The sequence below is a fragment of the Rutilus rutilus genome (genome assembly GCF_951802725.1).
Source record: "Rutilus rutilus genome assembly, chromosome: 23".
NCBI lineage: Eukaryota > Metazoa > Chordata > Actinopteri > Cypriniformes > Leuciscidae > Rutilus > Rutilus rutilus.
The window spans coordinates 6566432-6579581 of NC_140233.1; the positions used below are offsets into that span (position 1 = coordinate 6566432).

Here is a 13150-nt window from a genome sequence, read left to right on the forward strand (position 1 = left end):
ATTAAGTTTTAGTCGCATAACATCGGTTAATGGAAATGCTGTCATTTCGCAATAGCTTTTTGTCGACATTTCGAAAAAAAGAAAAAAAAAATCGCAAAAGTTTTGCGCAAATCTGTAATGGAAATGCACCTTATATTTTAACATGCACAATAGTTTTCTGCAAGCTACTGTTAGATTTCTCATTTAAAAAATGAGCTTAATGAAAATGGCTTACCTCTACGTGTTTCCTTAGACTGGAAGAAGAATTGTTGTAAGAAGAAATTGTACAGGGCCGAGGCAGGCAGAGAAAGCACTTAAAAATGAAGGACTCATTCTTTTTTTCAACTACTTAAAAAAATCGTGTAACTAAGGCCATGGAAGTTGTGGCAAGTTAGAGTCAGTAGTTCCTTCCATCATTTAATCACGTTGAACCGTATGTTCGCGCTAAGTAGATACCGCCAAGGTGCTAAAACAAGTTCAAAACAAAACGTGCGCTGTACTGTGATTGGTGGCTCGTTTGACCAGTTAAGTTTTTATCCACTCATAAATTAAAAGGAACGACTGATTTTGAAAATGTAGTAGAGTAAAAAGTAAGATATTTGACTTTGAAATGTAGTGGAGTTAAAGTAAAAGTCTCCCCAAATTTAAATAATTCAGTAAAGTACAGATACGCAAAAAAGCTACTTAAGTAGGCTACAGTAACGAATTACATTTACTTCGTTACTAGTGTCCACCACTGGGATTAAGTGTTATTTTATGTGTTTTATAGTAAAGGGAAAGATGTAGGTTGATTATGTTAATGTTTAATGTTCAGTTATGTTGGACATTTTTCTGTTACTGAATGTTGGTTACCATTGTGCTGAAGAGTAGCGCTTGTTTTCAGGTTGTGGGAACTCAATAAAAATAACAATTACAGTTAGTACTGATACCAGATTATTCTTAGTGATTTAAATATCTGAATATGATGTCAGATTAATTTAACTGATATTTATACTTCAATAATTTGTTTATCAAATTAGGTTAGACCAACCGAAGTAAAATAAATAATGTTAACTAAATTGTGTAAAAACGTATTTAAAGTAAGGGTAATTAATTCAATTCTAGCATATTTACATCAATGTGGAAAAAGACTTTCATCATCTAAAAACAAAATAGATGATATCAGCCATATAGTAATTTTACCTTGCTGGAGAAATCAGGTTAAATATCTATTGACAGTAATGCGTTGACAGTGCTTCAGTTTTTCCCGGTTCGTTGAGTTCAGTTATAATCAGTAATCTTGAATAATTTATTTCATGTCAACAAAACCAGTTATTGTAGATGTTACCCCGAATACATTTTCTAAGTTGAACTGACAAAAAAAAAAAAGTTCAGGGTGTGTCTGCTGAATATTTCCTCTATTATTCATTAGAATTTTACAATCGTTTTGAAGCCATTGTCTGTGCCTGTCATGAATAACAGTGGTTTCTAGGTATTCAGCTTCGGGGCACATCCGTAGATCTGACAGGGCTCCCCGCAGCTTCACCCCCGGGCAATCGATCCTGCAGGCTACACTTGTTCTGCGGTACAGTTGCTCTCACCGATAGTCCAAAAGGTACGTTATAGTTAGGCTAGCTATATAGGGCCTAGCCTATCATGATTTTTATTTTTTTAGTGTTAAATAAAACCCCCTTTGTGCGTACCGTCAGATGAAATCCTGCACGAGTCGATGCATGAATGAGTGCAGATTACTTGCATATTTACTTGAACTTCTTGAACTTGTCACAGCCCTTGCGACGGCTCTGTAATTATATACTTGTTGTATCAAATGTGACAGGTAAACAACAACATGAACTATATTACTTTTTCATAAGGGCAAGTACAACATAGAATTAACAGTCAGTTTTCTTCATGTGTAACGTGTGCTATTAACCTGACCTTCAAATATTCCAAGATTTATAAATAATAGAGAGCATGATCTGAACTGTTAAGGAGTAGGAAATTAACAATTTCAATATAAGAAAATGTTAGATGAAGTTAGTTTGACTTCACACGGCAAAATACTGTCAAACTGATTTGTTAAGAAATAAAACCTAGATTTAAGACTTAAATGATATATAAAAAACATTACACCATATATAATGTTGACTATAGTCTATGTTTTTGCAGTTATGTTATCAACCAACTTTTCATGTGTGAATGGCACCTCAACAGACCATTTTGTAAAAATTAATAAACACACAAATAAATCTCATGAAGGAGCATGCCCTGGGAATCTGTGTAAGTCTGTCTCAGTCCAAAGGCGGCATCCGCATCCGATAGAACGGGTGAAGGTCTCTGCGGGTTAGGCTACTGTCTTTCTGCGTGGCAAAGTAATTTAATTTCATTTAAGCTTTTATCTGACTCCATTTTATATTTGACTCCATTTTATGACGACCTCGAATTTAGGTTAGATTGCCAATTGGTTATTGGTCAGTTATATAATAGTTTAGCAATACATTTGATTGTTCTATTTAACTCTTAACTTATATATTTACCTGTTCATATTAGGAAGCTATGTCGCTCAGAGGTCCTCATGCCTTGTTTAACGTGGGTCTCACGATCACAAGCTCGCCAGCTTCGGTCACCAAACAGAGGTAATTGCTATAGATACCTGATGATCGGTCGCATTCACGCTTACACAATCAAAGGCTATGTCTACTACAATAATACGTTTTCCTCTCAGTTTTGGCCTTCCGTCCACACTGAGACGGCGTTTTAAGTTTGGAAAACATACTGATACCAGGGCCGAGGCAGGCAGAGAAAGCACTTAAAAATGAAGGACTCATTCTTTTTTTCAACTACTTAAAAAAATCGTGTAACTAAGGCCATGGAAGTTGTGGCAAGTTAGAGTTAGCAGTTCCTTCCATCATTTAATCACGTTGAACCGTATGTTCGCGCTAAGTAGTAGATACCGCCAAGGTGGTAACAGGGGTAAACCAAGTTCAAAACAAAACGTGCGCTGTACTGTGATTGGTGGCTCGTTTGACCAGTTAAGTTTTTATCCACTCATAAATTAAAAGGAACGACTGATTTAGAAAATGTAGTAGAGTAAAAAGTAAGATATTTGACTTTGAAATGTAGTGGAGTTAAAGTAAAAGTCTCCCCAAATTTAAATACTTCAGTAAAGTACAGATACGCAAAAAAGCTACTAAAGTAGGCTACAGTAACGAATTACATTTACTTCGTTACTGTCCACCACTGGGATTAACTGTTATTTTATGTGTTTTATAGTAAAGGGAAAGATGTTGGTTGATTATGTTAATGTTTAATGTTCAGTTATGTTGGACATTTTTCTGTTACTGAATGTTGGTTACCATTGTGCTGAAGAGTAGCGCTTGTTTTCAGGTTGTGGGAACTCAATACAAATAACAATTACAGTTAGTACTGATACCAGATTATTCTTAGTGATTTAAATATCTGAATATGATGTCAGATTAATTTAACTGATATTTATACTTCAATAAGTTGATTATCAAATTAGGTTAGACCAACCGAAGTGAAATAAATAATGTTAACTAAATTGTGTAAAAACTCATTTAAAGTAAGGGTAATGAATTCAATTCTAGCATATTAACATCAATGTGGAAAAAGACTTTCATCATCTAAAAACAAAATAGATGATATCAGCCATATAGTAATTTTACCTTGCTGGAGAAATCAGGTTAAATATCTATTGACAGTAATTCCTTGACAGTGCTTCAGTTTTTCCCGGTTCGTTGAGTTCAGTTATAATCAGTAATCTTGAATAATTTATTTCATGTCAACAAAACCAGTTATTGTAGATGTTACCCCGAATACATTTTCTAAGTTGAACTGACCAAAAAAATGTTCAGGGTGTGTCTGCTGAATATTTCCTCTATTATTCATTAGAATTTTACATGCATGAATGAGTGCAGATTATTTGCATATTTACTTGAACTTCTTGAACTTGTCACAGCCCTTGCTACGGCTCTGTAATTATATACTTGTTGTATCAAATGTGACAGGTAAACAACAACATGAACTAGGCCTATATTACTTTTTCATAAGGGCAAGTACAACATAGAATTAACAGTCAGTTTTCTTAATGTGTAACATGTGCTATTAACCTGACCTTCAAATATTCCAAGATTTATAAATAATAGAGAGCATGATGAACTGTTAAGGAGTAGGAAATTAACAATTTCAATATAAGAAAATGTTGGATGAAGTTAGTTTGTCTTCCCACGGCAAAATACTGTCAAACTGATTTTTTAAGAAATAAAACCTATAGATTTAAGACTTAAATTATATATATATAAAAAAACATTACACCATATATCCTATGTAAACAAGTAATGTTGACTATAGTCTATGTTTTTGCAGTTATGTTATCAACCAACTTTTCATGTGTGAATGAGGGTTGAATATAAACGTGCAATTAGTCCTAATTGCTTAAATGAATGACTACTAGTCTAGAAAAATCCTTTAGTCTATGGCAACTCTAATCAATAGCCTACATTTAATATTTGACATTATTTAATTAGTAATTAGTATCCAGCTCTTTACATTAAATTAGTTGAGTTAGCATAATTAGTTAATGAACAAATAAAATAATAAAATAAAGTTTAAATTAAGATACTACCGGTAACCATATATTTCTATATTTGCTTATTCCACCACACACTGTTTATAAGGTGACACTCCGTTATAGGCTACATGTGAAGATTGTATATGTCTGTATCTTGAAGATTTTTGTATTGTATCTTCTGTTATAAAGATGAAGATTGACATTTCGTTAATTAAACAAAATAAGAACACAATGTTGTAAAAAATAAACAACTTATAGGCTATGTTCTGTTAGATGTGTTTTGACTACTTTTTGTTTAATTATATCTCTAGGTAATGAAGATATAGCCTATTAACAAAAAATATATATCTTAGGCTATATATAATATATTATATAAAAAAAAAACTTATAGGCCTATATAAAATATATTTAAAAAAAGGGCCTCATTGATTCATTTTGCCTGATCGGGGGCTGCTACTATTTGCTTAAGCTTTTTGAACCTAGAAGTGTGATAAAGGCGCGATAGGCTGTCAATTTTATGTGGATAAAGGCATATTTTGTACATGACTACACATGTCCTTATAAAGGCAAAAAATAAAAAATAAAAAAAGATGTCGTTTTAACGATCTCGTTATTACGAGAAAAATGATATGTTTTAACGACATAAGATCACGTTATTACGAGAAAATATGTCGTTTTAAGTTAAAACGACATATTTTCTCGTAATAACGAGATCTTATGTCGTTAAAACTTTTAACGACATAAGATCTCGTTATTACGAGAAAAGATGACGTTAAAACGACATAAGATCTCGTTATTACGACATAATTGAGGGGGGAAAATAATATGTATGTGGCAGTAATGCGTCACCGTAGTACTGCTCTTGATGTAAAGTGTAACAATTATCGTCAGCCCTCTTGCGCCCTCTGTTGGCATTTGTACATAATATACATATGTTTATTGTTTATATATTTCTTCATGTATTTTAATAGTGTTGTTAAATAAAATAAAATAATTAATTACTTTTAATAGCCTACTTTATTTGAACCAATTATATTGCCTCATTTGTAATATGTATTTAAGTCATACTAAAGGCTATTATTCACTTCAGATCTATCTTTATGACCAAAAAATATATAAATAAAATAGTCGACACTGACAGCCCTAGTTTTGAACATTTGAACATGAACCTACATTGTTTTGCATTTTGTGACTAAAAGACTATTTCCCTGTCTTATATTTTTTCATTGTTGATTTCTTGAAAATAATAGGCTATTAAAATACTTTCTTGTCACCTTCTCCTGTAAACAATATCGTGAATAGTTTCATATTGTGTATTCACCCATTATGGTCAACTGTGTAAATTAAAATTATTACCACCTTCAAAAGTAAAAACTCAGAATGACACATTCCAGAATATTATGTTTATAGATTACAATTAATGAATTTATCTACATTTACATTTATTCATTTAGCTGACGCTTTTATCCAAAGCGACTTAAAATTGCTATATATGTCAGAGGTCACACGCCTCTGGAGCAACTAGGGGTTAAGTGTCTTGCTCAGGGACACATTGGTGTCTCACAGTGGATTCGAACCCGGGTCTCTCACACCAAAGGCATGTGTCTTATCCATATTATTTTATTGTGATGTGGTGTCACGCGTCTGTGGTGCGACGTTGGAGTCATGCGTTTGTGGTGCGGCGTGCTGTGGTGCGACGTTGGAGTCACGCGTCTGTGGTGCGACGTTGGAGTCATGCGTTTGTGGTGCGGCGTGCTGTGGTGCGACGTTGGAGTCACGCGTCTGTGGTGCGACGTTGGAGTCATGCGTTTGTGGTGCGGCGTGCTGTGGTGCGACGTTGGAGTCACGCGTCTGTGGTGCGGCGTACCCCTTCTGTCACGTTAAAGTACACGACTGTCGACTTCGGTAAGTTATCCGTGGCATTATGCACCCGCCATACTCTAAAGCGTATAAATTTGAAAACACCGCGTCTTCGCGTCGTAGTGTGGACTGTGTAATCGGTGGTATTTAAAAACTATGATGTAAATGTAGTCATGTGATGCAAATTGTACCAATAGATATTAATGTTTACCAGTATTGTGCCTGTTATGTGCTATTCACTTTCACACTGTTGCTAAAAATATTCTACATTGCACATTCTTCATATCACAGTCCTGCAAATTTGTCATAATTTACTCACATTTGCTGTCCTGCGGCAATACATGAGAGCAGTTGCGTTTTAGACCAAACATATGGTGACTGCGTGCGACCTGGACCGCATCAGTGAATGGTGAGATATTTTGCTAAATAAAATTATCCTGTCAGAAGAATTCCGCGATAACTTCATTATTTATTTTTCCATCTGTATCATGTTATCTTTTGTGAGGTTTTACGCATGCGCAGTAAAGGTGAATTCAGTGCTTTCGTTTTTCAAAAGTTTCTCATCCACACTGAAACGTCGGAAAACGCCTGAAAACGCTGGTGTGGACGAAGAGCGTTTTTAAACGAAAACGCCGTTTTCAAATGTATCCGGATTAATGTAGACATAGCTAAAGACACTTTGGTATAGCCCCCGTGATTGCATACACTTGAAATTAAAGTAACGTTTACTTCAGTAGAGGTATGGGCACTACTACAGATATACGTCAACCAACTTTACTTGTCTTAATAGCTTTGGATTGGCCATGCCATGGTTTCCCACGTACACTTATCTAAAGTAACATTAAATTAAAACAGAGGTAAGACACACCCAGATTTAGGTTGGTCAAGCAGCACTTTTGCTGCCCTAAATGGAAATTCACTTCTAGTCTTTGCAAAACATGTACAGTTGTATTAGTGCCAAATATTAGTCACTAATCTGACACAAAACTTGCGGTAACATACGAATCCGTTTAATAGATCTACTTGGGAAAACAATTTCAGAGTCAGTCGGAATACAATCAAATGCAACAATTTATTATGTCAGGTAAATGTATCATGCCAATTTCATAATCAGTTCAAAGATAATAAATGCAAAACATCAAATGCTCTGGAATAAAGAGAGAAGATGCGAACCTGACCTTATAAAATACATGATGTGGAGTGTTTTGCATACACATACACTCCACATCACGGGCTAATTTGAGTTACAAATCGCCACGAGCCTTCTTCAGCATCTCCCTAAATACTCAGACCAAGGCAGAAACCTCTTTTCAAATGTAAACATGAGTTCACAGTAGGAACTTGCATTAATCACCGTCCCAGACTCACTGGGGACAGAAGTTTATGGGGGCACACCCACAGCAGTTAACAAGATATCTCTAAACTCTCCACACCTTATTACCTTTTTGGTTTACTTCTGTGGGAATGAGACTTTCATACCAGTCACACTGAGACATTTCAAATGATACCAAACATGTATAATACTGTATGATAATTGTTCATATTAAACCATATAGATTTTTGGGTGAATTCAGGTAGGGCTGAAGGGAATGATGTGTACTGTAAATTGAATGAGGTGATCAACTCAAGTGTGATCGTGTCTCGAATGGTGATGGTAATATAGCAAGAGAGTTCAAATGTTAATTTCCTTTCTTTTCTCAGAGAGTAGCCCTCTCTTCCAGTTCTTCCAGTTTCTCCAGTCTTACACCTGCAAACACTGGTCGTCAACCTCCAAACCAAAAGTATGCGTTGAGATATGGTTTGTGGGTAGGAGTTGGCAACGGTTAGGGTGGAGCACTTTTCTTTAAATGGCAGTGTGGCCTTCTTTTCGGCCCCTTTGCTTGATGCCAGAACACTAGTGATCACATCTCCAGCCTCTTAATCATAAATCTGTTAAACAATTAGTCTATAAAATGTCTGCAGAGTTTGACCTTTGTCCTGGAAGAAAAATCGGGGGCTCCAACCCCTGTTTTATCATCGCTGAGATTGGACAGAACCATCAGGGAGACATAGAAATCGCCAAAAAAATGATCCGAATGGCAAAGGTAAAGTACAGCTTTTTCATATATGAAGTCTTATACCGTGTTGATGTCAGTTCTTTTCATGGGGGGGAAACAGTGAGATATATAGATATCAACCCCCAAAACCACAGTGTCTTTATTAATGAATTTTTTCTAAACAGAAGAAATGACCTGGAAACAGTATAGAGAAACGTCCTGAGGGCCGTTCACACAGAACGCGTTTTTCCATTCCACTGAGCTACTTTCCCTTTGTTTTTCAATTTTAACAGTGTTTTGAACTGCAAAAATGTGGTCTTTGTGAAACGGCCCAAACTTCGAATCCTATCTATTTAGTAACTATTAATTTCACTCCGGAAATATAATTTTTTCAAATATCAGGTCAATAATTAAGAGGGGACGTTTCTATAATACAGCTCCTGAGCTATAACTCACATATTATATCACATTAAATTAACTTAGATTTCATATATGGTGAAACTCATTTTTGTTGTCAACCAAATCCACTTCTGCTTCCTACTTTAACTCCACACAGGACTGTGGAGCTGATTGTGCCAAGTTTCAAAAGAGCGAGATCGAACACAGATTCACCAAGCTCGCTCTGGAGCGTCTCTACACGTCCCCTCACGCCTGGGGCCCGACCTACGGGGCTCATAAACACCATCTGGAGTTCAGTCACCAGCAGTACAGAGAGCTGCAACAGTTCGCCAATGAAGTTGGCATCTTCTTTACTGCATCAGGGATGGATGAGGTGAACAAATGAAAGAGGGTCTCAACGTTTATTATATATATATCAAGAGAATATGTGCATGTTAAACCCAGCAGATTGAAAGGCATTTCATAACTTTTCCTCTCCCTACCTCAATCAGATGGCTGTAGAATTTCTTCATGAAATCAATGTGCCGTTTTTTAAAGTTGCCTCAGCTGACACCAACAATATCCCTTACCTGGAGAAAACCGCCAAAAAAGGTAAAACTCACTGACGCTGACACACATTTCAAATGAAAAGTCCAGAAGCTGTCGTTACAGAAACGTGTTGCTGCTGAAAACTCGTTCTCCTTTGACGGAGGTTTGTCAGATTCACTGCCACGGTCACAATGTTCCTCTATTTACATAAAATATCAGACAGTGACTCACAAATGAGAAAAGTACAAGCCCAACCGAGAACTGAATCTGAGAAGCTTCTCTTGTGCACTTGAAGTCAGTTATTCTGGAGCATTGAGAAATTAGGTATTGACAGTGCTGATTGGCCAGAGAGCAGAGCCAATGAAACCTAGAAATCCTGGTGTGGATTTTCATGTTGCTGGCTTTGTAATGTGATAATGACTAAAACTTTGACCTGATTTTCTCCCAGAAGCAGCCATGTCTTGAAGCTGATGTTTTGGTGTATTTGTGTAGGCCGTCCCATGGTGATTTCTAGTGGAATGCAGTCTATGGAGAACATGCGCTGTGTTTACCAAACCATCAAGCAGCACAATCCCAATTTCACATTCCTGCAGTGTACCAGCGCTTATCCACTGCCAATAGAGCACGTCAACCTCAGCCTGATCCCTGTAAGACACAATCACTTTACTCGCATCTTCATAAACTCCATAAAATGATCGTTTATGAAGGCATTTTTAGCTGAGTAGTTTCGGTTTCGCTTAGACTCTTTCGGTTTCCTTTTTCCTACGCAGGAGTTCCAGAAGGAGTTTCCGGACATTCCCATCGGCTACTCTGGACATGAGGCGGGCATCCATGTGTCTGTGGCCGCTGTGGCACTCGGGGCAAAGGTCCTGGAGCGTCATGTGACCCTGGATAAGAGCTGGAAAGGCAGTGACCACGCAGCATCACTGGAGCCAGCGGAGCTGGCGGAGCTGGTGAAAGCCATCAGGATGGTTGAGATGGCAATGGGTTCACCGGTCAAACAGATGCTGCCCTGTGAGGCTTCCTGTCACAGCAAGGTCAGATAAAACACTCATTCTGACAGATTATACAGACTACCAAAAAATGATCAAACGTCATTCAATCAATGGTTATGTTCCTTCTTGCAGTTGGGTAAGTCAGTGGTGGCCCGGAAACCATTGAAGAAGGGTGAGACATTAACTCTCGACATGCTGACAGTAAAAGTGGCCGAACCGCACGGCATGAGACCAGAGAACATCTTCAAACTGGTTGGCAAGAAAATCACTGTGGACCTGGAGGAAGATGCCACCATTACTGATGCCATGATAAAAGACTGATGAGCAGACATTCCAAAACTAAAGGGGCAATGAGGGGGTCTTATCTTACACTTCTATTAATTTGAATAAAAATAACATATAAAATCAGCCATTATTAAATCACATTTTTAATGAGGGAGACATTTTTATTACATTCTTATTATTTTGACATCAGAAATATGTAAATATGATGTCTTGTCTTGATTTTGCATATGGCTAATGTCTTGCTATAAGTTTTCTCCATGTTGTAACCTGTCTCACAGATGATTGTCTTTGAAATTGTGGTGAATGAACACTAAGTAAAATATCTTTCTTTCAATTCAACTTTGACTCTTGGATCTTTGTTCATGTTGGTCTCTCTATTAGACCAATCTGTGTTCCCCAAAAGCAAAATGTTTTGGCCTAGAATTAATTCAAACCACAGAGAAAGCCTTATTGAAATGTAGAATTATTATTGAATGTATAAATGCGAGTTTGAGTTTATTTTAGATTTGTTTTACACATTATAAAATTTAAAGCGAAATGTAAAAGCGCCTATATTGGCAATATTTTGGATTTAAACCAAATGATAATAGGGAACCTGCAAACATTAATGAGGCAATCTGTAAACTTTGCTTGATAAAAAGTGGCAGCAATTCTAATATACACACACCTCAAGCACACCACAAGAATGAGGCTGCCTTGCTTATTTGTTTTGTTAATAAAGCCGTCTTATTTGCTTTCTTTATAAAAGTTCTATGTTTTCAGTTTGTCATTGTACTGTTTTGTTGTTGTGTTTTTCCATTAAGATAATAATGAACCCACCATTCAAACAATTGCCAGCCCGAATTGCCGCTAATTTGAAAGCTAAAGTAAAATGTGACGTCACCACCCCATTTCATCTAAATCGCTCAAAACCAGTGTCGTTCTTTTGAGCTCGATTTGCGTGGTTAACATGAACACTGTATCTATTTCACCTTAGAAATAACAAATATAATTCAGGAGCTGTGATGTCACTTAAATAGTTTAGTTAGTTATGTTTGAATCTCACAGCTCACTTTTGCTCAGATTTTTACCCCGATTTGCGATCTGGGTGAGTCGGTAGTAGTTGCCAAATGTCTGCACCAGTCAAATTTCCAGATTCAGTCATAGGCTCATTCTTACGTAGAGCATGTTCTCACATGCACACTCGTCAAAAATGCAGCTTTAAATCTCTTGACAAACTAAAAGACGAAAATTAAATTGTAAATTTGTATGTTTTCTAAATAAAAGATACAGATTGTACTGAATGTCAGCTTTCTTATTTGGCTCAAGATAAGGATTAGTATCATGCAAACAAGAAACTATGCTTCTAACCACAGGTCGAGAGTGTTGTTCCAAGGTCACAACTTTGCGATGCTGCTTGCAAATGTATGTTGGAACTATGGTTTCGGGAAACACAGACTCGTTGAACTATGCTGATAACGAAAGAACTTGCGAACATAGTTGGCTAATGATGCTTTTGGGAAACACACCCCTTTGTCACACCCAGTTTCAGGGTAAAGGAGCCGAGGCATGATAGCAGGGAATAAAGGCCTCCACAGCAAGTCACCTTACGCCTGTGCATAAACACTCTCACGCACACTGAAGGGAGTGGATTGGAATCCACTGCTGCTTCAATGTATATGTAATGAGTGATTATAATCAAGGTATTAATCAACACTTTTCCTTCTAAATATCAAATGAGTTGAATGACTTCTCTGGAGATTTTACTTTGTTATAGAAGTTACCAGTGTGATTACTGAAATGTTCTTTTCATGTATTCATTAATGTCAGTATTTGATATTTGAATGCAGTAACGTTGCTTGCCTATTTATCCCAGCTTCCAGAAATTAAATAGGGACTGGTTTTGTGTTTGAGAAAGGTCTTCAACATGTTAAAACACATAGGGGTCATTTAAGTCTATAGTTTAAGGGACCATTTGTCAGTTAAAGCCTATAGTTTCCATTTAGACTAAAGTGTCCTATTCTGAGAGAAAGAACTTGTTATCTTGATGTTTTGAGACGAGACTCCTGTTTATAGTTAGAGCCTGGCCAAATCCAACCTTGGGAAAGCTGTGTGTCGGTGTGTGTGTTAGTCTTCTTGCTTACAGGTTAAGGAACCACTGGCATTGTTGGAGATTGACTGAGTTGTTGTTCGAGACATGCTGGCACCCAGCAACCCAAATTTGCGACCTGGAAGGTCATGACGTGCCTAACTTCAGGGTCCGAGTGTCAGCGGCATAATCTATGGAGAAATGCTTCAGTCTATCTGTATATGTGTGGAAAATTACTATGTTTATCAATTTCTTGGCCAATAAGAATCATTCAGCCTGTAAGCAATGACGTAGCTTAGACTTTGGAAACGGTATAACTGCTGTGATCTTTGTAACTGTAAGCGGGGCGGCCTACGAACTCCTGTGTGAGTCTTGAAGCTGACTTCTGCTGATGAAACTGCAAATTATCTTCAGTAAAACTTTTCTTCAA

The 13150-nt window shown here is 36.8% G+C and overlaps 2 protein-coding genes across 2 annotated transcripts in view; both read left to right on the forward strand.

Moving 5' to 3' along the window:
- Window positions 1-13150, forward strand: part of LOC311282751 (N-acylneuraminate cytidylyltransferase B-like) — a gene marked incomplete at its 5' end in the record, with an annotated part of 84546 nt that overhangs the window by 20282 nt on the left and 51114 nt on the right. The window lies entirely within an intron of this gene.
- On the forward strand, window positions 7535-10989 carry LOC311282518 (N-acetylneuraminate-9-phosphate synthase-like). The gene is made up of 6 exons (XM_084396320.1): window positions 7535-8493; window positions 9002-9217; window positions 9336-9435; window positions 9865-10019; window positions 10143-10409; window positions 10500-10989. The coding sequence occupies exons 1-6, from the start codon at window positions 8362-8364 to the stop codon at window positions 10686-10688; spliced, it is 1059 nt and encodes a 352-aa protein (XP_084252446.1). The 5' UTR covers window positions 7535-8361; the 3' UTR covers window positions 10689-10989.